Source organism: Ascaphus truei, chromosome 1 (genome assembly GCF_040206685.1).
Source record: "Ascaphus truei isolate aAscTru1 chromosome 1, aAscTru1.hap1, whole genome shotgun sequence".
Taxonomy (NCBI): domain Eukaryota; kingdom Metazoa; phylum Chordata; class Amphibia; order Anura; family Ascaphidae; genus Ascaphus; species Ascaphus truei.
In genome coordinates, this window is record NC_134483.1 from 57,913,559 (window position 1) to 57,938,898 (window position 25,340).

General features: G+C 40.3%; 1 protein-coding gene across 2 annotated transcripts; it reads right to left on the reverse strand.

The window, feature by feature from the left end:
- Positions 1-336: 336 nt before the first annotated feature.
- Positions 337-25,294, reverse strand: PRKAA1 (protein kinase AMP-activated catalytic subunit alpha 1). 2 transcript variants are annotated; one of them, XM_075588634.1, is made up of 9 exons: positions 25,155-25,294; positions 16,068-16,209; positions 13,538-13,631; positions 11,660-11,804; positions 8,852-8,939; positions 8,034-8,258; positions 7,036-7,525; positions 6,451-6,577; positions 337-3,209 (listed from the first exon to the last, which is right to left on the reverse strand). In XM_075588634.1, the coding sequence occupies exons 1-9, from the start codon at positions 25,279-25,281 to the stop codon at positions 2,962-2,964; spliced, it is 1,686 nt and encodes a 561-aa protein (XP_075444749.1). In that variant the 5' UTR covers positions 25,282-25,294; the 3' UTR covers positions 337-2,961. The 2 variants fall into 2 exon arrangements, with proteins under 2 accessions (XP_075444749.1, XP_075444752.1); XM_075588637.1 differs by lacking the exon at positions 25,155-25,294 and adding an exon at positions 14,908-15,151 and having other exon boundaries at positions 16,068-16,201.
- Positions 25,295-25,340: the final 46 nt, after the last annotated feature.

The following is a 25,340-nucleotide window of genomic DNA, read 5'->3' on the forward strand; positions in this document are numbered from 1 at the left end:
AATCCAGGGGCTACTTCGAGGCACAGGCTATTAGACATTCACCATGTTATTGAAAGTAATGGTTAAGGAGATGGTTAAACATTTTGTGTGTTAACAGGGGGTAATAGTCTGCCAACATCTGTACTTTCATTAGTAAACATTTTCATAGTTTTATCTTGAATTTTCATTCATTTCAAAATGGAGGTTTGATCAGTAATTAAACCCAATGTAGAAATTTTTACTCTGGCGATAAGGTAAATTTGTTTTGAATCAACATTGGTTTACATTTCTAATGCAGGAAATATGTCAGCAGCCATTCAATATGGGCTATTGCACGAGGATACTTGAAGTCTAAACTTGTATGAAATTATTTTTATTAATTTTATTTGTAACAAAACATTTGCATATATCATTCTGCAATGACGCCTCAATTACAAATACAAACAAGCCCTTTTTTCAATAAACGTGTATCCAGAGAACATACAGTTTTGACAAATCTTATAAAAAACTATGCAAAAAAAAAGTTTGTATTTTAACACAGATGTGATGATAAAGTACAGATTTTATTCATAGTTCATACTGAAATACACTCAAGTGGAAAAATGCCATTGGTTACAAATATTTGCTGCTGCCATATTGCACCAAATATTCTTTGCCTCCCTCTAAACATCCCTTACATTGCACTCAGACATCTGTATATATACACACACACACACACACACACTAGCACAAATCTGTAGTAGGTTACAATAGCAAAATTGTTGATATATGCAAGCCATGTGTTCTGTAGAAATGGTGGTGAAGGTGTTTAATTTGCTTTAGGTCACTGAATTAAAATGGTACAATATTCAAATGTCTCCTTTGACTGCCAAATATGGTTGCGACATTCCCAAATTAAATACTACAGCTATTACATTTCAGCTAGAGAAAATAAATTGAAAGAAATATGAAAAAAAATAAAAAATTGTGCGCTACCTCAATTTCCAAGTAAAACCCACAGAGCAAAAACAACATTGGTAGAGATTTTTTTTCATAGATACGTATTCACCCATATTTTAATTTCTATGATCAAAATATGATGCCTTCATAAGCACTATAAATATCCAAATTTGTTAAATGCAGTACTCAAATAATACAGCCACCTTATTGTAGCATTACATGGATAAAGTATTTCAACAGTAGGACAAAACTCCAATGCTGTTAACTAGAACCAAAAAAAGTTTAATCTAAGCAACAGCAATATCAGGGATAAAGATAGAATTCTTACAGTGCACATGAACCACCAATTAGTGTAGCCATATTCTAGAATGTGGAATGAGTCACAGCACCTTTGTCTTTCCAGTGGACTATTGACCATGACTAATCCAACCTGTTTTACATTTCTTTAGTTCATTAACAAATGCCTTCAGTGCTAGAAGATGCAGCTCTCTGGCACAGGCGTTAGACTGAATGTAAATGACAAAATACTCCAAATGCACAAACGCAAAACAGGTTTTATTTATTTTGAAGTCTGCAATGTCAGGAAAAATTTTACCACCATAACTGGCCTAAAAATTAGATTATATTTTGTTCCCCAAAACTTTAACACTGAGTCAGCATACTGTACAATACAGATCATGGCATCCACTAGCCTGCGTAGTGGCCTCGTCTAACGCACTGTACACAAATTGGGCAATGCTATGTTTCTAGTCATGACTAGTTTTGTATATCAAGATATTGAAATACTGCAGTGATCAGTGTGTCAATTGTTTTAATCCAACATCCAAAATTCTGATTACAAATAGATTAAATTCTGAATGTGAGATGAATTGATTAATCATTAATCTTCATGACAAAAGGGTTATACAAGTCAGAAAGATGTGTGTTAGCAATCAGAGTAAAAACACCTACATATGAAGAACAATTTGTGCATATAAAGGATCAAAAATGGAATGTTGGGGGAAAAGTTTAATTTTTTAATGCTCCAAGTGTTTATACTTTGCTTATTTTCAAACATACAAGTATTGGCTTGGTTTACATTTGTTGCATGTACAATCTATAACTCATAGGGACATCTTTACCAAACAAACAGTCTTCTGCCTTAAAACCCATTCCAATGCTATAAAAAAAACAAAAAAACAAAAAAACACTGTACAACCCTTTAAGTCAACGCACTCTGGAGTCTGCCGGAAGGTGTCTTGTTGTAGAAAGCGATTTATTAAACATGGCCTATAGTGTTGAGGGTAGCAATATTTTAGACATAGTAAGATTTAAAATTGGACTTGGGCAACACCATTTTAAAATCATAGGAATGTAAAAATAGTAAGTGACTGCCAACTGAGCACTTTGTGAATATTAAAAAGAGGGGGGTGGGGGATTTTCACTGATATGAAGACGGTGGTGTTCAACTAGTCCCATGACATTTTCTAGGTTTAGCCAGCATTTAAATTTTTTTAAACAAAAACATGTCATGCTTAGTTTAAAAAAAAAAAAAAAAAAAAAAAGAATCCTTGCTTTATTACATTTGTACAAATGTTCCTTTGCTATTTATTCAACTGCTTTGATTTACCAAAGATCTTGATATATCCAAATCTTAGTTTAGGCAGCACAACTATGGCCATCATACCACAATAATCGGGCTACCATGGGAATACACAAGGAAAAGGTTTATATTAAAAAACAAAAAACAAAATAAAGTTGTGGTTACTCAAATATTCTACATAGCCCAGTGTTCAATAAAATGTGCAATTAAAAGTCTGTCAACTTGAAAAATATATACAATTTATACTGTCAATGACAAGTATCTATTAAAAATAATAAATCAATGATCATACTTTAGCTTTACGGCTTTAGATCTAACAAGTCTTCCAATCTATGTGCAAATTGCATTTCTGATCTTGCTTTCAGCTCTTTGTATGTTATAACTTGATTACAACTGGAAGCATTTGGCTACAAATTACTGCATGCTTATTGCTCAATATGAAATAGGTTAACCAGTTAGGACTATCGTGCAAGTATTTTAATTAGATTTGCACACATTTCAAAAAATTCTATTGTATGGCTTCCTGGCCTGGGAATCAAGTCGGCATTGGTGGAGTCCACTGATGAGGTCAATGATGATGTGACCGAGCCATCAGACGACTTTCCTTGGACATCAGCATCTGCATCATTTTTCAGAGAGGGGCGATAATTGCTTACAGAACCCGATCTTCTGGGAGTGGCAGTTTCTGACTTTGCTTCGGTAACTTCATCTATCAAAACAAATTAGTATGTTAAATGTAATGAGTTCCAAGAGGACCATTTTGTTAGTCCTACAACCAAATTGCGAATTAGGTTTGGGGTTTTTAGTGAAGAGATATTTTAATCACGTTTCCTGACTTGTTTAAATGGTATGAAAGATAAATTAGCCATATAGCCCTTCAGACAGTGATTACAATCAGTCCAAACAAAGCTCTTTAAAAACTGATCTCAGATTGCGTTTTTTAGGGAGATTGTTTAACAGGGACAAGCCTGTTACCAACAGAGCTGTTTGTATCTGCCAGGTAGTAGTCCTACCTTCCTCTAGACCGGCATTAACTACTAACAAGCCCACCTGAGTGTAGCAATGGTTTAAGAGGCCGGAAAGGGAAGTTTCTCCCCTGGTTTGCGTACAGACCACGTGAACATGCGCGTGCTACCCAGGGCATGCAGACCGCATGTATGTGTTCTTGATACAGAGTGACACCAGGAAATCTTGTCTGTACCTGCAAGGCCTTGATACAGAGGGACTTGTCACTGAAAACCCTGGACTTCATGCTGCTTAACTCAGGAACCCTGCACTTTGGGAAAGGATGGCTGAGCCGTGCAGACCACAGGTGCATATAGACTTTAATCTGCTATTGAAAACTTTTTTGTTGCTACTTTTTTTGCTAGGAAAAGCACCTTTGTTCAATCTTTGGGGTAAAATAAAGCCACTATTTTTTTGAAAAGCAGCCTCTGCACACATCTACATCTCAGTTAGAAAAGACATATCCTTCTCACTGCCTTGAAGTGGCAACGGGTGTTCAAGCGTATGGTTGAACCACAAGTGCCACTTTTAATCTTGAACAATAACCCCTGGCTAAAGTGGGAAAGGTACTTGCCAACATGCAAATGAGGCTTCAAACTCCAAACATGGAATACACTGAAAAGCAAATGGCCCTCATTCTGTGGAGGCTGGGCTGTCCCTGGGCTTGACAGCATTAAGAAGGAGTTTCTAGAGCATAAACAAGCTTTCATTCAAACCTCAATCTTGCTACCTACAACTGCTCGACTCGTGAAGCAGCACAGCAAGAAACAAAAGACTACCATTAAAGTTCAGTGGGATTGTTGGCTTTAATGAAGTAGGAAGAAAGGGTGAAGGCCCATTGAGCCGAAAAGCCGACACCTATTATATTAGAGGTACAGAAAGTGGACCTATTTTGATCTGGTTAAAAACTGATTGGCCGGCGAAGCCGGCCAATTCAGTTAAACAACAATTCTACTTGTTACCAAGTAGAACAAAGAAAAAAACAGTCAAACAAAAATGTAAATGAATCCAACAAGTGCACTGTTAAAGTGCACTTAAAACAGAAGGGTTGGAACAGAAAGTGGAAGAATCAGTGGAGTAGGCTCCACTATTGAGATGGATAAACTACATAACGTGTATAGCAGCTCATTGGAAACAGCAGTAATAAGTCAGTTGGCAAAGAGGTACAGGTTCCAATTAATCCAACTGTATGCACCAACATAAAGTCAGACCATGAAATCAACCGAAGTAAAGAATTGTCACCTCAAGATTATGGGAGGTGTCAATGCAAAGATTGGTGCCCAGCAGAAAGAAAAAGCAGCGTAAATATGGTTACGGCAACAGGAATCAATGTGGTGACATTGGTAGAAATTGCAGAATTTGGACCAAATTGACTGTATCAAAGCCAACAAGAAATATGATTGAAGATTGCACAGTCCTTAACCTTTTTGACACAAGGAGTGATCACCAATTGGTTCTCAGCCATTTATGTCTGAACACAAACATGTAAAGAGAAACTGATTAAAGGTGAACTCAAAGAAACCGAAAAGCAGAGAATTTCAAGTAGAGCGGGGGGGGGGGGGGGGGGGGAGAAGAGAAAAATCAAATGACAAACCAGTTACAGGACACAACACAACAAGGAAGCAATTCCAAGACAAGAACAAGAATTGAATATGCAGAGCAAGACTACACAAATGTATAATTTTTCTAACATCTTCAGTTGCACACACAGTATGCTGAGGACGACTAGTGAAGATAACAAAAGCTTAAAGATGAAGCAGTGACCTAGAATTTGGGAAGAAGCAAATCATTGTATTGAAACAAGCCAATCAATAAAAAATAAAAAGTGCACTTCGAGTTGAGGACTTCTACATAAAACGGGACAGAGTATGATTTAGCAGAATAGCAAAATGAAATCCACCAATGATGTACCATGCGCCCTGCCAGAAGTAGCAAAGGCACTCAAATCCATGAAGCATGGAAAGGCTCCTGGGGAAGATGGAGTTACAACTGAAATCTTGAAAGCTGGGGAAGTAGAGCAAATCCTTGCAACGCTACCTGCTGCTTAAACAGGAAAATTCCAGGACAATGGAGAAATGCCATTAGTTCCCTTCATCTACAAATAGCCAAAGACTACAAACCAAACCAGTCTACTTCTGGAACAGACTCTGGACTTCACCCAGCCTAGGGAACAAGCGGGATGTTGCAGTGGATATAGCAATGAACCACATCCAAGTCGTACAAGAAGTGATTTCCCAAAGTAATGAATGTGATCTACAACTTTGCTTAGGATTCGTAGACAAAAGAAAATTAAAAAAAGTACACCTCAGCAGTGCATTAAGACATTGTTGAAGTGTACATTGATTCTAGAACATTTGAGAATGTCCCAACATTAGATTACACCATGATACAAGTAAGATAAGCTGCAAAGTGCGATGGACACCATGTCATTTCACAACACTTGAATTGTTTAAGATATGTGGTCAACTCTAAAGATCAAAAGATAAGTGAAATGTAAAACCATCTCTAACAATGGATAGGAACCTTCAGTGAAATCCATAGAAAATGGGATGGGGAACATTTGGAAGAAATAAGACTTTCAAGGGAACCTTCAACTGTGCCGCAAGCTGAAAGTTTTCAACTAGTGTATTCTGCCTGTGCTCATGCATGGGGCAGAAAGAAAATCACTCCACTGCCTACAACAATTTGTATTAACCGAAGAATGCATCCCTGCTAATAGCTGCTGGAATTTGCAGCCTTCCTCTGATGCCTTAACCATCTTTCTCCCAATCCCCTAAACTGGCACAACAGGGGATTCTAAATCTAGCAGAAATACAAGAGGAAACTCTGTGAAATCAAAAAGGAGAGGATGCTGCCCATGCTTGCCATCACGATCGGCTTTGTGCTTTTATCCTTTGGTTTGGAAGAATACAAATATAACAGCAAATACAGCATATTTTACATACCATCAATACTGCGGAAATCAAGCAGATATGTTCTGCTATCCACCTGGTATAACTGCAGGCTCATTTTAGTGTACATGCTAGTTACTGGATTCTTTCTCCTTACACGCAAGAAGTAAGGGTTTACAACCTGAGAATGCAAAAAAGTAAAAGTGAACACATGTATAAGTTTAATTTGTCACTAATTCAAGGCAATGCAACTGAGAAAAAGATGAGCTGATAAAATACAGGTATTTTAACATTGGCAATCACATGTGCAAAGAAGTTTGAAATTATGAATATGGTCATCTATAAAATGACACTGCTTGTGGAATATCAATATCCCCTCAAAAACAAACGTTTTGCAATAACTCATCTTCCACAGCTCCATACTCATGGTTCTGCACTCGTGATTTTTATGATAGATACAAAAAAATTAAAATTGGATTCCCATTTCTGCTACACTTGAACAAAAAAAGAGACACCAATCTCATACAAAATGTTTCCCTAAGCAGACGAATATTTAGCCATTTGCAAGTGTAGTCAATCTAGACTAAAGAAAATAAATTTCCTCCAGCACTACACAAATGTGTTCCCTTTTGCCCTTACCTTCCATTCATAGCCCAGCTGTTTCATTGCTCTGCAAACCTCTGCCATGATATCATTTGGTCGACTTTGACTTCTAATTCCTAGATGCCATTTGGCTCTTCTTACACCTTGCTGGTGTTTGGACTTTTGTGGGTTCAACTCGTCAAGCGTGTGTCGCTGCCGAGGCGACTCTGCGACAGAGAAGGGCACTCTTTCAGGATGGGGACGAGGAGTATGAGGCTCTTCCATGTAGTTATCAGGGGGGCTTGTCGCCAAATAGAAATCTTTGGCCTCATTCATTATTCTTCGGTTATCAATGATAAGATGATAGGCAACTGCTAATGGGTCCTGGTGATTGCGACTGTACAGACATCCCAGCACCTCCTCCTCTGTACACTCAAATTTTTCACACACTTCTCTTAAGGCTTCATCGTCAATCATGTTTGTACTATAAGATGGGTCCTCAGGAAATAGATATTTAGGAAGTTCCTGTTTAAACCACTCATGGTCCCTAAAAGGACAAAGCAAGGTTACCATTTATATACACGGCAAAGTATTTTAATCTAGTTCAAAGGCAATTCCCATTTTAAAAATAGTCAGATTTTAACGCAACATTTTTAAAGCATTTAGTCTTCATTACTTTTCTTGTGCGTTTTATTATTTGTTGTTTCCATCTGAGGGAACTAGAAAAAAAAAAATACATTTAAAAAAAAAAAAAAACAGTTCCGGGTGACCAAGGGCATTTCTATGTTTGGAAAAAGCATTTTGCCATATGCATTTATTTTAATTTGACATCCCAGGCGAACGTTTAGTGCAGATCGCCACAGAACTGAAGTTCAAATATTACACGTAAACACCTACAGCCTTTGAGGTATCCCGACATTTTTGCGATTACCTTCTTCCCCCCCCCACACAGTTTTAAAATGGAAACGGCTGCACCTTACAGGTAGTACACCTGCCAATATTAAAACATTTCAGGCACAACTACTAGGACATTTAAGCCCTAACCAAGGTTTTACCGAATATCTTTGATTGTAGCTCTTTTCATGGGATCGACCAACAGCATGTGCTTCAGAAGGCTAATCACTGGAGGGTTCAGATACTGAGGCGTGTAGAAGATACCATCGCAGATCTTCTTAAAAAGAGTTGGCACGTGGTCATCATCAAATGGAAGAGTCCCACACAGTAAAGCATAGAGAATCACGCCACTGCTCCATATATCCACCTCTGGGCCAGCATACAGTCTGGAAAAGAAACAGGTTTGATAGCAATGAAAAGCACACACATTAGGCTGAGGCCCCAGTACCTCCTCTGCACGCGCGCCTGCGAGACTGGCGGCGCGTGCAGCCGATTCTCCGGTCCGCAGTGAGCTGCAGGAAGAGAGACCGGGGGGGCGTGGCGGGGGAGTGACGGGGGCGCGTCCATGACGTCACCCGGCAGGTTCGCCCTCATTGGCTGAACCGCTAGGGGGCGTGGCTTAGCGTTCCGTCGCGAGTCCTGATCTCAATTCTATTGAGCAGGAGCAACTCTCGCCACAACGTTGCGGCCCCCCCTTCGCAGCGGGCCCGGCGCCATTGAGGGGAGGGCTCTCGTCCCTGCAGCGTCCGCCACAGCGGGCGATGCAGTATCCAGCGGGGACTAGGCCTTAGATTCCTTCTTTTAATTCAGCCAATATCTATTGAATAAAGTTTTACGTTACTTTACAGCTTAAGGGTCTAAAGCATTTAATTACATATTAACAAATGGTGCCCATTGTGTGTGTACTAGTCCACATCATTATATCCTTTGTTATATTAAAGCGGAGCAGAGATAACGTTATAAAATATACAGATATTACCTTCCTGAAATTACTTCTGGTGCTGCATAATTTGGTGACCCACAGCTGGTCCTTAAAAATTCTCCATCAGCCATCATATTGGAAAGTCCTAAAGAAAACAAAAGCGATTTAAAAAGATTTGTATACAAAAAAAAAAAAAAAAAAGTCAATGTGAAAAGGTCCCCGATTTTAAAAGGGCATTTCCTCTTGTCCCATTTATTTTTAATACAGCAGTTCCTTGCCTTTACAGCAATGCAATTATTTAAGCTGCTGATCGATCAGCAAAGATCCTGCTTCCCAGTGTCACGATCGAGAGGATTTGGCCCGGGATTAAAGGGGTTACACCCCCATTTGGCCACCCTCTACTCTCATCAGGGAAGCAAGGGGTTAACTGGACTGAGGTCCAGTAATGTGTTTTGCCTTGCTTCAATATCCAAATGTTTATTCCCCTGTGTAAATGTATTGTGTTATCCTGGTGTTTGCACCCACACATACACTAGGGTTGATGCGGGAGGGAAAGGGTTAATGTTAAAACAGTGATTCTAGCCCTTTGTTTAAATAATCCTCAAAGATGCCTGCCTACTAAGGAATGCAAATGGTCAGGAGAGCGACCAAATGTTTAGGAAGCAGACCCCTGATCAAAGGCTCAGCCACTCTACCTGTTTGCATGAAGCTGGAGTGGGTTGTGAGTGTTATAACTCACACTTACAAACCATAGTATCCTGCCAGACACTCCATTTGGTAGACTGGCCAAACGCCTCTGATTTAGGAGTGGGGCTACAGAATGAGTGACCTTATTAAATATAAGAATATTATGAGATGTCCTTGGCTGAACGTGCTAAAAGCTACATATGTGTATTTGTGGGACTGATCCGCAAATAATGATTACAGAGAACTGAGGTTTAACAGATACTAAGAGCCAGATATTAATATCTCTTTTAATTTTAGTATTACACGGTAATATTTAGTCTCATTGGGAGCGTCATGCGTGCCGGAATGTATTAATATGTCTCGCGTGCCAGTGAGTACTACTGAACTGAAGTTATGAAGTTATTTACAGTGTATATGGAATTTTGGATCTGTTCTGAAAATGCAGACCCCCCTCTGCTATGGTAATAGGCAGGAAGAGCATCCTGCAAGAATTAACATAGCCCGGTGATCAAAAAGATAACTGCCCTAATTGTTTATACTGGGGACAAGAACAAAGGGGCTGAGTGTTTTTAAGTGTGATACTTCACACTTACAATGGAAGCTAAAATCTGCTTCAAAGAGATTTTTTCGAGCCAACTCGGCATCTAAGGTTAAGAGATGAGTTTGACATGGTATTTAAGTCAGAGTCATCCCTTCCTTACTCAAATGTCTTCATGTGTCTTCATTCATGATCTGCATGTATTGCTGTGATGTTAACTGAATTATGGAAGAAATGGCCCATCCTGTATCCTGATGGCTTTCTTGTCCTAACCTTTAAGTAAGTGTCCATATTTTGCCTGTTATTTGTATATATTGTGTGTTCACCTATTTAAGGAATAAATATACTTTATTATATCTAAGCCTCGTTCAGTTCAACCCAGTTATTTGGTGTATTATTAATAGCCTGTCACAAAGCTCCCGTCACACCCAGGGCACCCAATATCAAACTAGGAAGTGGTGTTTCCCCAAATAGATTTAGCCACGGCTCAACTAATTAAAAAAAAAAAAAAAAAACAACTACGCCACTCGCTCTCCTCCAATCCCCCCCTACTATAATCCCCCTCATTTTGCCCGCTGTCGAGACTTACCGGCGGCGTAGTGCAGCTTGTCCCGGCATTCTCCTGCCCCATCAACGCCTGGCATTCTCCTGTAACTTGTGAAAATGGTTGAGAGGCACCAAATGACGCCGCATTGCCATGACAACAGGACGCTACATGATGTCACGTAGCATCCCGTTGTCATAGCGCCAACAGAAGTTACAAGAGAATGCCGGGAGTTGAAGGGGCAGACGCAGAAGAATGCTGGGACAAGCTGCACTACGCCGCCGATAAGTCTCGCCAGAGGGCAAAATGCGCTCACCCCAAGTGAGGGCTTTTGTCGAGCCCTGGTTTTAGCAACCCAAGGAAGCCTTCATTCAATGGTAATTTCCTTCAAAATACTTTATTTTTTTTTTTTATTTTTTTAAATCAGTTGTGCAATATTAGATTTACCTTACATAATGGTTTTGGAGTTTATGAATTAAGTCTCCTAGGTTTCTATAGTAACCATTTAGAAAAGCACAGCACGTACTCTTGAAATAGGCAGCCATATAAGGTGCCCGGGGAAGCAGAATCTTTCTAATCATTAGTGCAATATACTGGACACCTCTAATACAGAGTGCTTTTCCTGGTAATGTACAGGTTAATAAAGGCTTCAATCAGACTTAGAACTTTGCAACTAATATTGACAGATTTACTATAAATCATTCTTCCTGTTATTACACAGGTTATTAAGAATTTATATTAGCGTTAGGGACCCCTGAATTGTGGTCTGCCGTGAAGTTGGCTCAGGGGCTTACAACAATTTTGGCCAAAAATGTCAAACTAAAAGACCATTTTACTTAATAGATATTTATACATATATATTTAGGCACTGTACCGTGTATGAGTTTCACTAGATGTGCTAAAACTGAGCTTTGTCTGTGTTTTATGTTCTGTCTCTGGTTTTAAATAATCATTAGTGCAGCCATAAAACAAGGACCTCTATATTAAATTCGCATAAGCTTTTTTTCAGTAAAGATAAAAAGTAAGAAGGTGGACATGCTAAACAAAGGCAAGAGCAATTTTTTTTTAAAATTATATACCACACGTACGGCCTTACCAAAATCGGCAATCTTTGCGTTCATATGTGCATCAAGTAATACATTTTCAGGCTTCAAGTCCCTGTGCACCACCATATGTCTATGGCAATAATCCACACCAGAGAGGATTTGTTGAAACAAACGCCGGGATTCTTTTTCATCCAGCTTCAAAAACAAAAACAATTTTATCAAAGAAAATATTAGCTACAAATCTTTCCTCAAATGTCTGCGGATCAATTTTCAAGTAATCATGTCTACCTAAAAAACCCCACTATTGCTAGAGATTCTAATAGGAAGCAGAAATCATGGGTGTAATTCGGTGTATTGATTATCAGGGTTGCACTAAATGCTCATTGCTGAGAAACCCCCATCCCTTCTCCTAGACACACCGTTTCAATGCTGGTGAGGAGGCTAATGCCCTTTCTGCCTCAGTAACAGGCCTTGCGGTTGCACTCTTCTGGTAGCCATTGTGAAGTTTAAATGCAATTGTAGCTCATACTTTATTACATTCCTCCAGGAGGAAAGTGTGGTTAGCCCACTGCAGCAATCTAAATTATTTGAACTCAAAGCATTGTAGGGGCTCAAAAGTTGAACATAAAAATGTCAAACTGTGGTAAAAAGGTGTAGGCGATTCGCTGAAATAAATAGAACTACAGACATTGGGAGCAACTTTATGTTGGATGCAGTTCATTAAATGTCATTAAAGCTAGCAAAGTAAGGCAGTAATCGTCTAGTTTTCAATCATCTTGCTTCAGTACAACCGATTGCTTCCAGTTGGACATGTCAAAGCACGTTTTTACGAACTGAAACAGTATTATACCCTTCTGCTATCCATAGCACATTCACAATGTAGACAGCATACATCAGTATCATGCTTTTTAGCCACACGTGTTATGCCAGGTCATTTCATTAAAACCTATTTATCTAGTATATGGATAAAATTAGAGATGTGTAAAGAGTCTTTAAAAGTGCATTGGTTTTGTGAATTTTTGTACATTTTCCAAAAGTCACAAAATTGCAGTACTGTATATAAAAGGGCCAGATCATTCACATTGGCCTTCAAAATAATTTTCAATTTTTTTTCGAACTTTGTTAACGGAAAGGTTTCTCACTTTACCTGGTTTCTCTACATTGTTGCCCATCTCCAGACAGAACATACAAATATCAATGTCGTTCTGTCATTGTGAGACCTTGGCATAGAAAGTATGCATCGAGAGTGGTTTACAAGCAGATTTAGGGTCGTTGTATACTGTGCGCGCATATGCGAACGCACGTGCCGCATGCTTTTCGTGTATGCTGAGAGTGAAGGTACTGTGTGTGCGTGCATGTGCGTGTGTGATGTATTAAATAATATTTTTAAAATAAAAAGTTGTAATGCACACGTGAAATCATTAATTTCTTCATCTTCTTCCTCGTCGGTCTGCTCCAAGCTCCCTGCCGTGCGCGGCCCTATTATAGAATGGCTGGCTATCCTCAGCCAACTAAAAAGTGTCGCGCGCGCCCGCACTATAGAACCAGCCTTACATATGAACAATGCTCACTAGTAGTGCGCCGCCCTTAGGTCTTGTGTTACATGGGAGGGGTGGTACTATCCAAACATGTTGTAATGTAATCAATTTTTTGTAACTTGTCACTTTTGTCCCTTCCACCCGTGCTGTGAATCTCCTTGGAAAACGTTAACTAGTTCCTAAAATTTGATGCAGATAAAATGGGCATATGCATCAAGGCGCAGATGTCAAAAGCAACCTCATTGCCATGCATGGCAAGACAACTCTGTTACAGTAGTGATTTTATACAGCTGTCAATGTTTCTATTGTAGCTTTCTCAGTTCAGATTTAGCAACATACAGTACTCGTTAAATAAATACAAATTTAAGCAAGATTAAAGCAAATTCTTACCTTTCCATTTTTACAGATATAATCAAAGAGTTCTCCACCAGCAACATATTCCATTACCATGAAGATATCGGTTGGTGTACTTATGACCTGGTACCTAAGAAGAGTAATGTGTTAAACCCAATATAGAATATAATAGAAATGCATACAATCAAATGTGTTTTAGCTAAAGTTATGGACAGGTTTTTCTGCTTATGGCATCTACATTCTAAAGACAAACATTAAAATACATATTTTTTGCATTACTGCGGACGATATTCAGATTTTGCCAATATTCTCAGTTGCCGATATGGTCTCCCTTCAAAGCCCTGTGTTCTCCAATCTTTTAAAACTGGGCCATTTCAAAAGCAATTGTTTTGCCTTTGGGTTATCAATTCTAAAGTCAGGGCTCAATTATAAAAAAAAATGACCATGGGTAGAATAGAATACGATGTCAACACAAAAAAAAAACAGTTAAAATCAATAGAAAGTATAAAGATGCCATTGAGAGATGTCCCCCTACAGTGTGCAACCCCACACAGCTGTCAAGACAACATTTTGTCAATATAAGAACCTAAATTTGCTTCCTTAAACCCACATTTTGGGTTTAAATGGTTCGATTAGCGTGTCTGGATATGCATTACAGACTGCACAGGCCACTAAATTGGGGCGATTAAGATATTTCAAGCAATTATGCAACGAATTTAGTAAAAAGGGGCAAATATCACCTGGTTTAGTGAGAATTCACATCTGTAGAACCAACCTGGTCCTTAGAGAGCCATTAATGATCAAGGAAGGCACCTGGTTATGCAAACTTATTGAACACTAACAGAATTGTGAGTAGCCCTCCAAGTGTTGTATGTAATTTTGAAATAGTTTCTAAAATGTAGTTCCTGTGTCAGATATGGTGAGAAAGGCACCAATCTCCTGCAGTAACCCCTTAGGCCTCGGATATAGTAGGCGCGCGTAACAGAGCGCATGGCGTCACGCGTGCCTGCTGTATAGGCGATGCGACGGTGGGGCATGCCTGTGATGTCATGTGAGTGGTTCACCCTCATTGGCTGAGCTGCTCATGTGACCCGGCTGTTGAACAAAAGCAAATTATTTTGTCACGCAAAAAAAACCAAAAAAAATATAATGACAACGTCACGCTCCATGGCTGTCTTCATTGAGGAACGGCCTTTTGTTCGACACACGCCATCGCGCCAAGTATGGACGCGGCCTTAAGCAGATCACTGCTATATCATTACACTGTGGCACCATTAAGGGATTGCGCCTTATAGGAGAAATCCTGGCAACATTTTTCTTCTTTAATATGTTTGAAGCAGGGGGTCTCCAGAGCTCAACTGAATTAATTCCAGCTCTGGGGAGCCCCTACTTCCTGAGATACTTGCCTCGGAAAGGGGGTGCAGGTAGCAGGCCCGATGGGGTTAGTCAGGGCAATTAATATAGGAAGCTGTGACATCATCCCTTGCAGCTTCCTATTGGTCCACGTGACGCATGAGCTTTAACAATGCCAAAACTGGAAGCCACTTTAGTTATCATCAAGTTGCTTTGGGACAAGTCAAAAGGCGGTTCAATTTTGAAGGGGAGCTGATCAGGACAACATCTCCATAAAACTACAATGCAAAGTCATACCTACAGAAATAGGTTACATATGAAGGTGGAAGACAAGTCAGAGTGAGCAGTGTTAGCAGACATCTGAACAGAGGGGAAACAAAGATCTGTGGGCGTAAATAGATAAGTGTTGCAAACAGACTACAAGAGCAGACTGACAAGCCCTGCAGGCAAGACACGTTAATGTTGTATATACACACCAGAATCGTGCGCAAAAAAATTTGCATAAAAGTTGGCAAAGTGTAGCAGTCATATACTGTATCAAGATAAACAGTTTTCCTGACCCCATGTAGCCAGCTAGCTTTTCAAGTGGGCTTCTAGGCATTTTAAACTTCTTTACATGGCTTAAAGTAATGACTGATTATTTTATTTTTTAAGTCCCTGTTCCATACTAAACCCAATACAGTGTATCTTTATCACAAACAGATCTAACAAAGAATCAGGACAACCAACCAATCACATCCTATAGCTGTTTGCATTACAACTTCTGAAGGGGCAATGCAATATAGCTGGTATAGAAAGCATTAAAAAATTTTTTTTATAATTTTAGAATATATATATATATATATATATATATATATATATATATATATATATATATATATATATATATATATATATATATATATATATATATATATATTTTTTTTTTTAAACAACTGTTTGACCAAAAAAATTTTTAAATACTATTGGCTACTCAATGAATTATTTAGTCTTCAATTTCTGGAGTATGTTATCTGCTTTCAGTTCATACAAGAAGCAGAGAAAACAAGGAAAGAAAATAAGTCCTACTTTCCCTCATCACATAGTGGCACTGGCTGAATGAACTAGAGACCTGTGACAATGATCATCACAAATCAATCAGAAGATATAACTGCTCTGTTCTTCCCAGAAGAAGCATTTTATAAGCCACAAAATATGGAGTACTGACACTTACAACTTAATTATATGAGGATGCCTAAATAGCTTGAGGTTCTGGATCTCTCTGCGGATTTTTCCTACTACATCCAGGCTGCGAATCTTCTGTCGGTTCAGGATCTTCACTGCAACCTTGTGTCCAGTTAATTCATGTTTGCCAACTGTCAATAAAACACAAAAACAAAACGAGGGGAGGAATTAAAAAATATAGAAAAAAAAAAACAAACAATATTCCTACTAGATGGAACATGCAATACATTTTCTACCTCATAAAAGCAAACTAAATTATATCGATTCTAAAGCTTCCTAAAGCACGTGCCAATCCCTGTACGCATTTAATACACGTTCAGTCCAACACCCACAGACTAAGCCAAGAGAACGTACGCAACACTATTTTGTCATTGAATGTTTACATTCTTACCACTACTGACCTGGAGGACTTGCTGTACAAAATATATATTAGCCAAAATACTGCTGCTCCGTATTAATCTAAACTGCACAAAAAATACAATTCTACTAAAATGTGTTAAACACTTCATACCCCTTCAGAATGTTACTAATATGCAGTCATCCGGGCCGTGTGATTACTTGTGTAAGGATCAGATGGGCCAGATGCAGGAACACAAGGAATAGAAGAGAGTCCTCACTTAAATATAAAAGTATTTTATATATGCTTTAATCACTAGCTCCTTCACCCAGTCTTACGGAAGTTTGGAACACACTAAGTTAGGTTAGATTTTTGACAGAATGGCTCCAAAGTGCCCAGTGGATATTTAGGATGGAAGCCCCATCCTAGATCACTGCCACCACCGAGGAGTTTTGAAGAACTATTCCATTAAAACTACTTCTCAAAAACACTGCATTTGTAATAGCAAAGAAAGATGTACATTACCAATTAAAATAGAAAAAAATGTTCTGCACAATTGGGTAGTTCGCTTTTTCATTAGCCCAATAATGGGCATTAATCACTGTACATAATACTGGCACTTGTCCCTCTGAGGGATTCTATATTACTAGGCTCACACTGAATTCAGAGAACTAGTCACTTTAATACCCACGTACAGTAAGAAAACAATTTGATGATGGGAAGTGTCTGACAAGGTATTGAACCTTGTTGCCAAAAACTTAATCAGAACTTTTTATTTAGTGTTTCTTTAAGCAAAACCAAGTCAAGCAACACGTTAAAGCAGCAGTTTGCCCAAAATGTGACCTTTTTTCAGTAATCTGAATGGGAGGTGTCCCCTGGAGCGCAACACATACATATATAGTCAGCCGAGGTGAAGAAAAAAAATAAATAGAGGCGGCAAAGTTGGCTTTCGGTGTCACCCAACAAGAAGTTTCTATATCATGCCCCAAAAACACTGCAACTTCCTTTTGGACTACAGAACAGAGGCTGGCGTTACCAAAAGAAACACGCAGCAAGTACAAAGGTTGGTCTTGTTGCAATTATGGGAATTTGAATGTTAGCTTAGTGAGATCCCAATTTAGGGAAGACAAAAAATTACAATAACCACATACGCATTCCACTAAGTAGGGGGATTGTAGCTTTAACTGTTCAAACCTGGATACCGGATCTAATTATTGGTGTATACCCACACAAATGAAACTATGCACATATTGCAGGTCAGTCATTTTAAGGATGTAGAACGATTTATTAAAGCACTCATTTTGGGTGAAAGATCTGCATAGGACTAGGTACAGATGTTGCATATCACAAGGACTTTGCACTATGAAGCAAAATATGACAGGAAGAAAACAGTGAATAACCCCACCCTAATAAGGCCACTATGTTCATATTGGGCAATACGTGCCAGATAAAGGCCTAATACATAGATAAAACCAGTTCATAGGATGTATTAACCATTTAATTGCTATTCTTGGATAAATAAAGTATCAGAAACAACCTTCATATTAAACAAATTTGGATAAGTAGGTACTGTTGCTCACCATAAGTAGATAATTAAACAGCAAATTATCTTAAGGGGGAGCAATGTAAAGTATAAATAAAAAGCACACAAAGAACCAAAGCAAACATCTTTTCAATCACCACACAGAATTCAGAACAGAAAATCGATAAGTGCAATATGTTCTCATTTAATTAATAATTATTGCACTATATTGAACTTGGATTTTCAGTTTTTAATTCTGCACTCCCCAAACTTTGAAGAATCACACCTGGAAGAATGTTTGGAACAGTTCTTGATAGGATTAAGAACTGCATTATCCTTTCATTCTTTCACCCCCCCCCCCACAAAGGTTGATACATTTGTATTTGTCCCTACAGAGGTTCAATAGTTTCACGCGATTAATAGCAATTTTGTTTTATTGCATGTTTAGCATTTTGCACTCACATTTCATATAGAAGTTCGCACAATTATTGCACCATCATTGGTGAATTAGGAGCACCTTTTACATTTTTTGGTCCTCAACCAAAAATGATTTCTACCTGCATCATTGACAGAAGGGTAAGGTGCCTAGTAATTTGGGGCGGGGTAGAAGGTTGTGTGGACAAAGGGGGGTGGGGTTGGGGCTTGAAATTGAATTTCTTTTAAAGCAGCAAAACTACATTCCCCCTTTCTATTTTTTTTTTTAATATGTAAAGCATGCGACAACGTATTTATTCTACATTCTTAGGCTGCGCTTATAGTGCCGGCGACGTCGCCCGAAAAGAAATGCTTTGACGCCACTGCGTGCGCTTATAGTAAGCCGGGAAAATTTGATTTTTCAAGGGCTGCCGCCTCATGCGACAGCCCCTAAAACAATCAATGCCCTGGTCGCCCGCAACGCGAAATACAACTTTTGCTAGTGGCGACATCACACGTCACGGGCACTATATGCGCGGACTTAACTAAGCTGCCTGCGGTGCACGCGTGTCTGAGAGGCAGGCGGCGCGTGCAGCCGAGTCCCAGTCTGCAGTGAGCTGCAGGGGGAAAGACAGGAGGGGGGGCATGGTCGTGATGTCACCCGGCAGGTTCGTCCTCATTGGCTGAACCGCTGGGGGCGTAGCCTAGTGTTCCATCATGAGTCCTGATCTCAATTTCGAGAGCAGGCATTGCTGTTGGTGCAGCACGGCACCCCCCCTAGCAGCGGGTCCGGCACCATTGTGGGGCGGCTCTTTTCCCTGCAGCGTCGGCTGCAGTAGCCAGCGGGGACCTGGCGTAAGGCTGCGCTTATATAGTGCCGGCAACGCGTCAAAACAAATGCATTGTCGCCGTTGCGACCTCTTATAGTAAGCGCGACAAAGCGATGGCTTGGTCGCAATCGCTGGAAGTCATCTCAATTTGATTTTTCCAGCGACCGTAGCCGGACTATAAGCGTAGCCTAACAATTCTGCCTTTCAGTTTCAATCAATCCTTCAGTCAGTGTAACTCAGCAGCTACTATGTATCCTGATATTACTAAGGTGGTAACATCTATTTTTAGTTTACAGCACACACTGCTTGAAAATTTAGCAAAAAATGATCAGAAAAGTGTTGAAAATATGTTCTACTGCTTGGGAGGTGGGCTAAAGCAGACTATAGAAATCAAAGGCTGCTTTAAACAAAAAAAAGCCATGAGTTAAATCGCATTTAAACTGCAGAGAATCTGGATGAGCTGCATATCCCCTTACATTATAAGAAATCCATACCACATCTGCTTAGTTGTCTGGGGATGCTTTGATATAGTTCTGGGCAGGAGATGCTCACACTAAGCAGAAGTTTTCCGATCCAATTTTAAGTGCAGTTGGGAGTTGCTTCATTCCAAAATGGTCATATTTTTGCCTCAATGTAACAAATTCTAACTGCCTCTTGCAACAAACACGGTAATGATCTGCAGCTATAACAAAGCTTTAAGTATCGATCTCATGTCGGGATCATGGACAAACTATAAAGCAGATAAATAGGAATGTGTTCAATCAACAGTGCCACTTATTGCAGAGCCATTTAGATTGTGTATCTGTTAGATACAGCACGTATAAGGCATTATTCTGCTGCACCCTGTAAAAACATCTGATCACCTAATGCCCTGTAGACTGGCATGCAGGCATACTGCAGCTGGCAGATTTAAATGTCAGTAAAATCTCTGCCGGCTGTAATTGTGTTTTCAAAAATACTTGTTACCACTCTGATATGTGTTACCACGGTGTTAATGGCCCAAAGCATGGCAACTTCCTATCTCACAGTTGAGTAAAAGACCGATTTTACATACATTATATAAATCGATATGTTTAGCTGGCAGTTTAAATAATAAACGCCTGCCATTTAAGTAGTCACATTGTTTATTTAATGTTTAAGGCAAATCGTACTGCATTGAAGGAGTAATTTCCTGTTACATTGTGAAACGTTTGAAGACCTTAAAGATGCAATCTCTCCCAAGTCCAAAGTGTACGAATGACAGGGACAGGTTGAAGGGGTTACACATGGGGATTGACGGCTTCCCCTTCCTCATCCCAGGACCTAGATGTATTAAATCATTTTGTACAGTTATTTTGTAAACAAAGCGAGGCGAGACTTGGGAGGGGTTTGATTTTTTCTCAATGCTCCCTTGTGAGGTCTGTGTTCGGTGAGCAGCCAGTTCTAGGTCTTTAAGAAAAAAAAAAAAAAAGTGATTGTTACATTGTTTACAAAATATTTCTTTGTCTTGGGTTGCACCTTTAGATATCCTGGCACTATCGCACGTGTGGGACAAACAAGCTAATAAGTCCATCTATAAGCAGCAGTGTTACATTCAAAATGGTCAAAAATAAGGAAAATGCACGATTACTTAACCCAGGGGTACGCAAACTTTTGTTGCTACGCCCCCATGCCTGCTCTCCTCCCCCCCTTACCTTAGTGCGGCGTCAAATGAGACCAGCGCGTCATGTGATGTTGTGACCTGCTGTGTCATTTGACGCTGCGTTGCCATGGTGAAGCATCCCGTAGCCAGATGAATCTAAGCAAGTTGCAGAGGCTTCGCGCGCGGTCCCCGGCATTTAAATGCCTTTGGGGAAGAGCTTCTGCAAAAACGCTAATCACAAATGTCACTTAAAAAAAATGCCATGATGTACAGCATGCATTATAAGGGCCCTCGGGGTCACACCGGTACATCAATAGGGCACTGAAAGGCTTAAACAAGATGTTGAGCTGCTACATTAGTTTCTAAAACCTTTGTACTTTCTTGAAGTTGCTTCTAGAAAATTGCACAAAACAAATTGATTATAGTGACGGCACTTCACGTTCCTCGCCACAAAGTAGCAGGACAAGCTATTTTTTTCTTTTAGGAGACCTATTGTCCTTTACAACTTTTTTTTTGGGGGGGGGGGGACACAGGTAAATCTGATGCGCTGTTTAGGATATAAGCATTTGAAAGACTTGCTGAACAGGGAGGTTATAATGGAGCTCTTCCAAGAAACATGTTCAGTTTCAAATCATGGATTTTTAAATAATAATAATAGCATGTTCTTGTATAGCGCTGCTAGTTGTACGCAGCGCTTTACAGAGACATTTTGCAGGCACAGGTCCCTGCCCCGTAGAGCTTACAATCTATGTTTTTGGTGCCTGAGGCGCAGGGAGATAAAGTGACTTGCCCAAGGTCACAAAGAGCAGACACCGGGAATTGAACCAGGCTCCCCTGCAGCAATCTCAGTGTCAGTCAGTGTCTTTACTCACTGAGCCGCTCCTTCTCCATAAACAAAACAAACAAAAAAACAGCTTTGTGCACTACAGTGGCAAGGGAGCTCCAGAAAAAGGCTTTATAAACAGGGTCAGAATAGAGCAATATAGACTTTCTAAAGCAAGATTTGCATTCACATTGAGGGTGTAGCATTGAAAAAAAAAAAAAAAAAAGAAGATTGCGGGGGGGGGGGGGGGGGGGGGGAAATGCTGTGAAGCAATGTTGATTTAAAGAATATACAATTAGTATTATGTTAACAAAATCAGTCCAATTTTTTTAAGCAATTGATTCAAATGTAGTAAAGAACTTACATAAATTACTACTTCAATGTTATATTATTGCATGTTTGGTAATTAAGATATATGTTTTATAAAGAACCACTTGCGCAATATGGAAGCACTGGAAACCGTGGCCAACATCCAACAGTAACAATAAATATATGCCTTAAATTAGACAATATAAATGTAAGATTTTATCACTACATATACATTTTGTACAACTCGTCAGTGTGGTTCATTTCGCAAAAAGTTACACAACTGTAGGACTCTGCCGCAGCCATATTAAATGTCCATAGGGGGATGGAGGGTGGACACTGGGATTTTGTAGGGGGCAAATAAAAGATTGAAAGAAAAGGACCTCAACTGCAGGAGTGTATCTCAGGAATGTCATTAACCCAAACCATGCCATAAATATTTATTTAGAAGCACAGCAGCAACACCCAGGAATACTGGAATTTCACACAATCTCAAAGGCTGTCTCCCCTTCTAATTTCAAAAGCATGTACCACCAAAACCTTTTAATATTTTCGGAGACTCTTAAAGTGTCTTCCCCTCCTATGACAAGTTAGGTTGAGTCCCCGCTGACGCTGAGGTGGGGGGGGAGAGGCAGAATTGCGGGCTATTTGAGCAAGCGGGAAAGTATAAAAAAATTTATTTACAAAAGCGCCGAGCGTGTGCCCACACGTGCATCGCGTGAGCCGAAACGTGCATATATATATGCAAGTAACCGCGCCAAGCGCCGCCCGCTCAGCCTTATGCTGCACAACAGCATTGGTACCAAGTCAAGCAGTTATAGCTACATAGGAGGTTGGGGGAAAAAACAAAGTCCAAAGTTCAACCTATTACAACTTACAATGCAGTTTCAGAGCAAGTAACGCAACTTCTACAACTACATCGATTTGAAGTTGCATGTGGCTGACAGAAGGAAAGAAGTCACCAACATGTATACTGTTTATCTAGCATAAAACCATGTCAGCATGGCTGTAGTCTATTATTCCTCACCAAGTAATTGTAATAAACCTTTACGACATCCAGTCAGAGCTGCACCTGCTTTGCAGGCCCCGTGGCCATTAAACATTTACAGCATGTATATGTAGTTCACCTTGAGCCAGTTCCCCTGCACGGGGGACAGCCATGATGACCATTAGTATTCGTGACAAAGGTCAGGCAGATGTAGAGATAAAGCTACTTTCTTGTAACATTCCCTGTTTTGTAACTACACAAGTTTTACAAGCTGGTCAGAGTTCTTGCACAATTGCCTCCTTGCTATATGCTATATGAAGTTGTAGTTCACTTCTTGACCAGTTACCCTCTTTGGGGCTGGATAGTATACCGAGACCTCACAAGCTGATACGGCAACAGAACAGTTAATCCGGTCACAGCCAGCAGGGCCCGCAACTGTACACAAGCCAGCCATTCTAGCAGCAAAAGGGTTAAGGATGCAACTCCAAAACAAGTCAAGGACTTGCTGTCCGGAACATTATGGGTCCCTGGCCTGGAGACGGCACTTAACTTCCTAGGCCATTTCCACTAGAATAACCCGCTCCATTTACAAGCACCCCATCCCATTAGAGCAATAAGCAGAAAACAGAGCAGACTTGACTCCCAGAACATCAGCACTGGCCTATTTTAGGCCTATCTGTACTGTACATGTTATTGATAATCTGTGCTTTGCATTACCTCACAGATGTCACTCAGGATGTTGGTAAAACTGAAATGCATGCAAGTGAAGCATGTTAGAATAAAGAAGGGTCCTGGATGAGACTGATGCCATAAGGATACAGCTGCCGTACGAGAGATAGGCGCTAAACAAAAATAATACAAATAATGGTATTGCATGCAGTAAGCCCACTTAATGACTTAATAAATATGGTCCTTACAGCCTTTAATAAATCAGAGAAGCCAGCAATGCATAGCAAACCCTTACCTGGCAGAGAACAGGTTTAAAAGAGCAAACCATGTTAACCTTCCAGTCACCTTTTCAAACATTACATACACCCCTTTATATAGCGCCCATATATCTAAGCAGTGCCATTCCATAATACACCATGCCCTCTCTTTCGTCAAATTGACCAAGAGTTCGTATTAATGGTCCTAAACTCTCTGCAATTCACCCGCCCTTATGTTTTCATTGGCTCTTCCCTAGTTGTGATCCGCTTTGTTGGATTTGGCAATCAGTGATGTCTCCTATAGGTATAATCATACATTAAATAAAGAGCTAAGACGGGCAATAAAATTTTTTAAAAAAAATCAAAGAACCCAAGCCCCATGTGTGTACAGTAAATAAAGATACAACTTGTGGTGCATTTGCATCTCAGACAGGTCTGCAACCCTGTCCTTCCCCATTATCGATTAGCAAACACTGCTTCCGCCATGGATTCTGGGTAACGACATGCAAATGTGCACTGAGTCACTACTTATCCATTTTAACATGGAACTCTATAAGCTTCTGCCTGCCACATTATACCCGCTACACATACAGCTAGATTCATTGTTTCCAGCACCAGTGCAATCGGTGGTTGCAGCTAACCCATCGCCAGAAGAATAATACTATGGGTTTCATACGGAAGCCCCCCCCCCCAGTAGCAGAGCCGCAGCTTTTTACTTACCCAGCCAAAGTCTTGTTACATCTGTAGGTCTTTTTCCAACCTCATCTACTATGCAACACTCCAGACTCCATTCCCTCTCTGCTAGAGATCTGCCTGGCAAGCAGCCATCCAGGGAGAGGACCCAGAGGCAAATTCCCTCACCTCACCCATCACTTCTATACAAACCATACTGCCCCCATACCCATTACTCACCCCGTGCCAGTCCCACGCCCTATTTTGTGCACATACATTTTAATTATAATCACCTCCAGTGCACAGGACTTTACAGCAGTACAATAAACAGTCAATAAATGACAGTGGGAATAAGTGCATCAGGTAAATGACAAGGCAAGAGACCCTGCCCCAAAGAGCTTACAATCTGTGTTTGCACCACCCACCTGCAGCTGTGCCTCTCCTGCCCCCCCCCCCCCATGTACCACCTGCTTCTCCAACCATGAATGCACTCGCCCCTAATACCCCCAGCTCCTTATTCACCTCACCCACTAACCTCACTCACCACGGCCCCACCAGCCACAAGTCAGCCCCACCACCCCAAAAAACTATGCTCCCAAGAGTCAGCCCCCTCACCCCCCCTCTCCCAATCCGCTACCTTTCACTTTGCCGAACGTGCCCACCCCGAGCGTGTCCCCCAGGATGTAGTGTCCGATCTTCACCCTCCCGTCATGATGCTTCTGTTTATCGGCCGCCATCTTCAGCCACGAACTGAGTCTGCGCATCGCGCGCTCCCGAGGCGCTGACAGCCGCGCGCGCGAGAGAAGAGGGGGGGGGGGGTGGG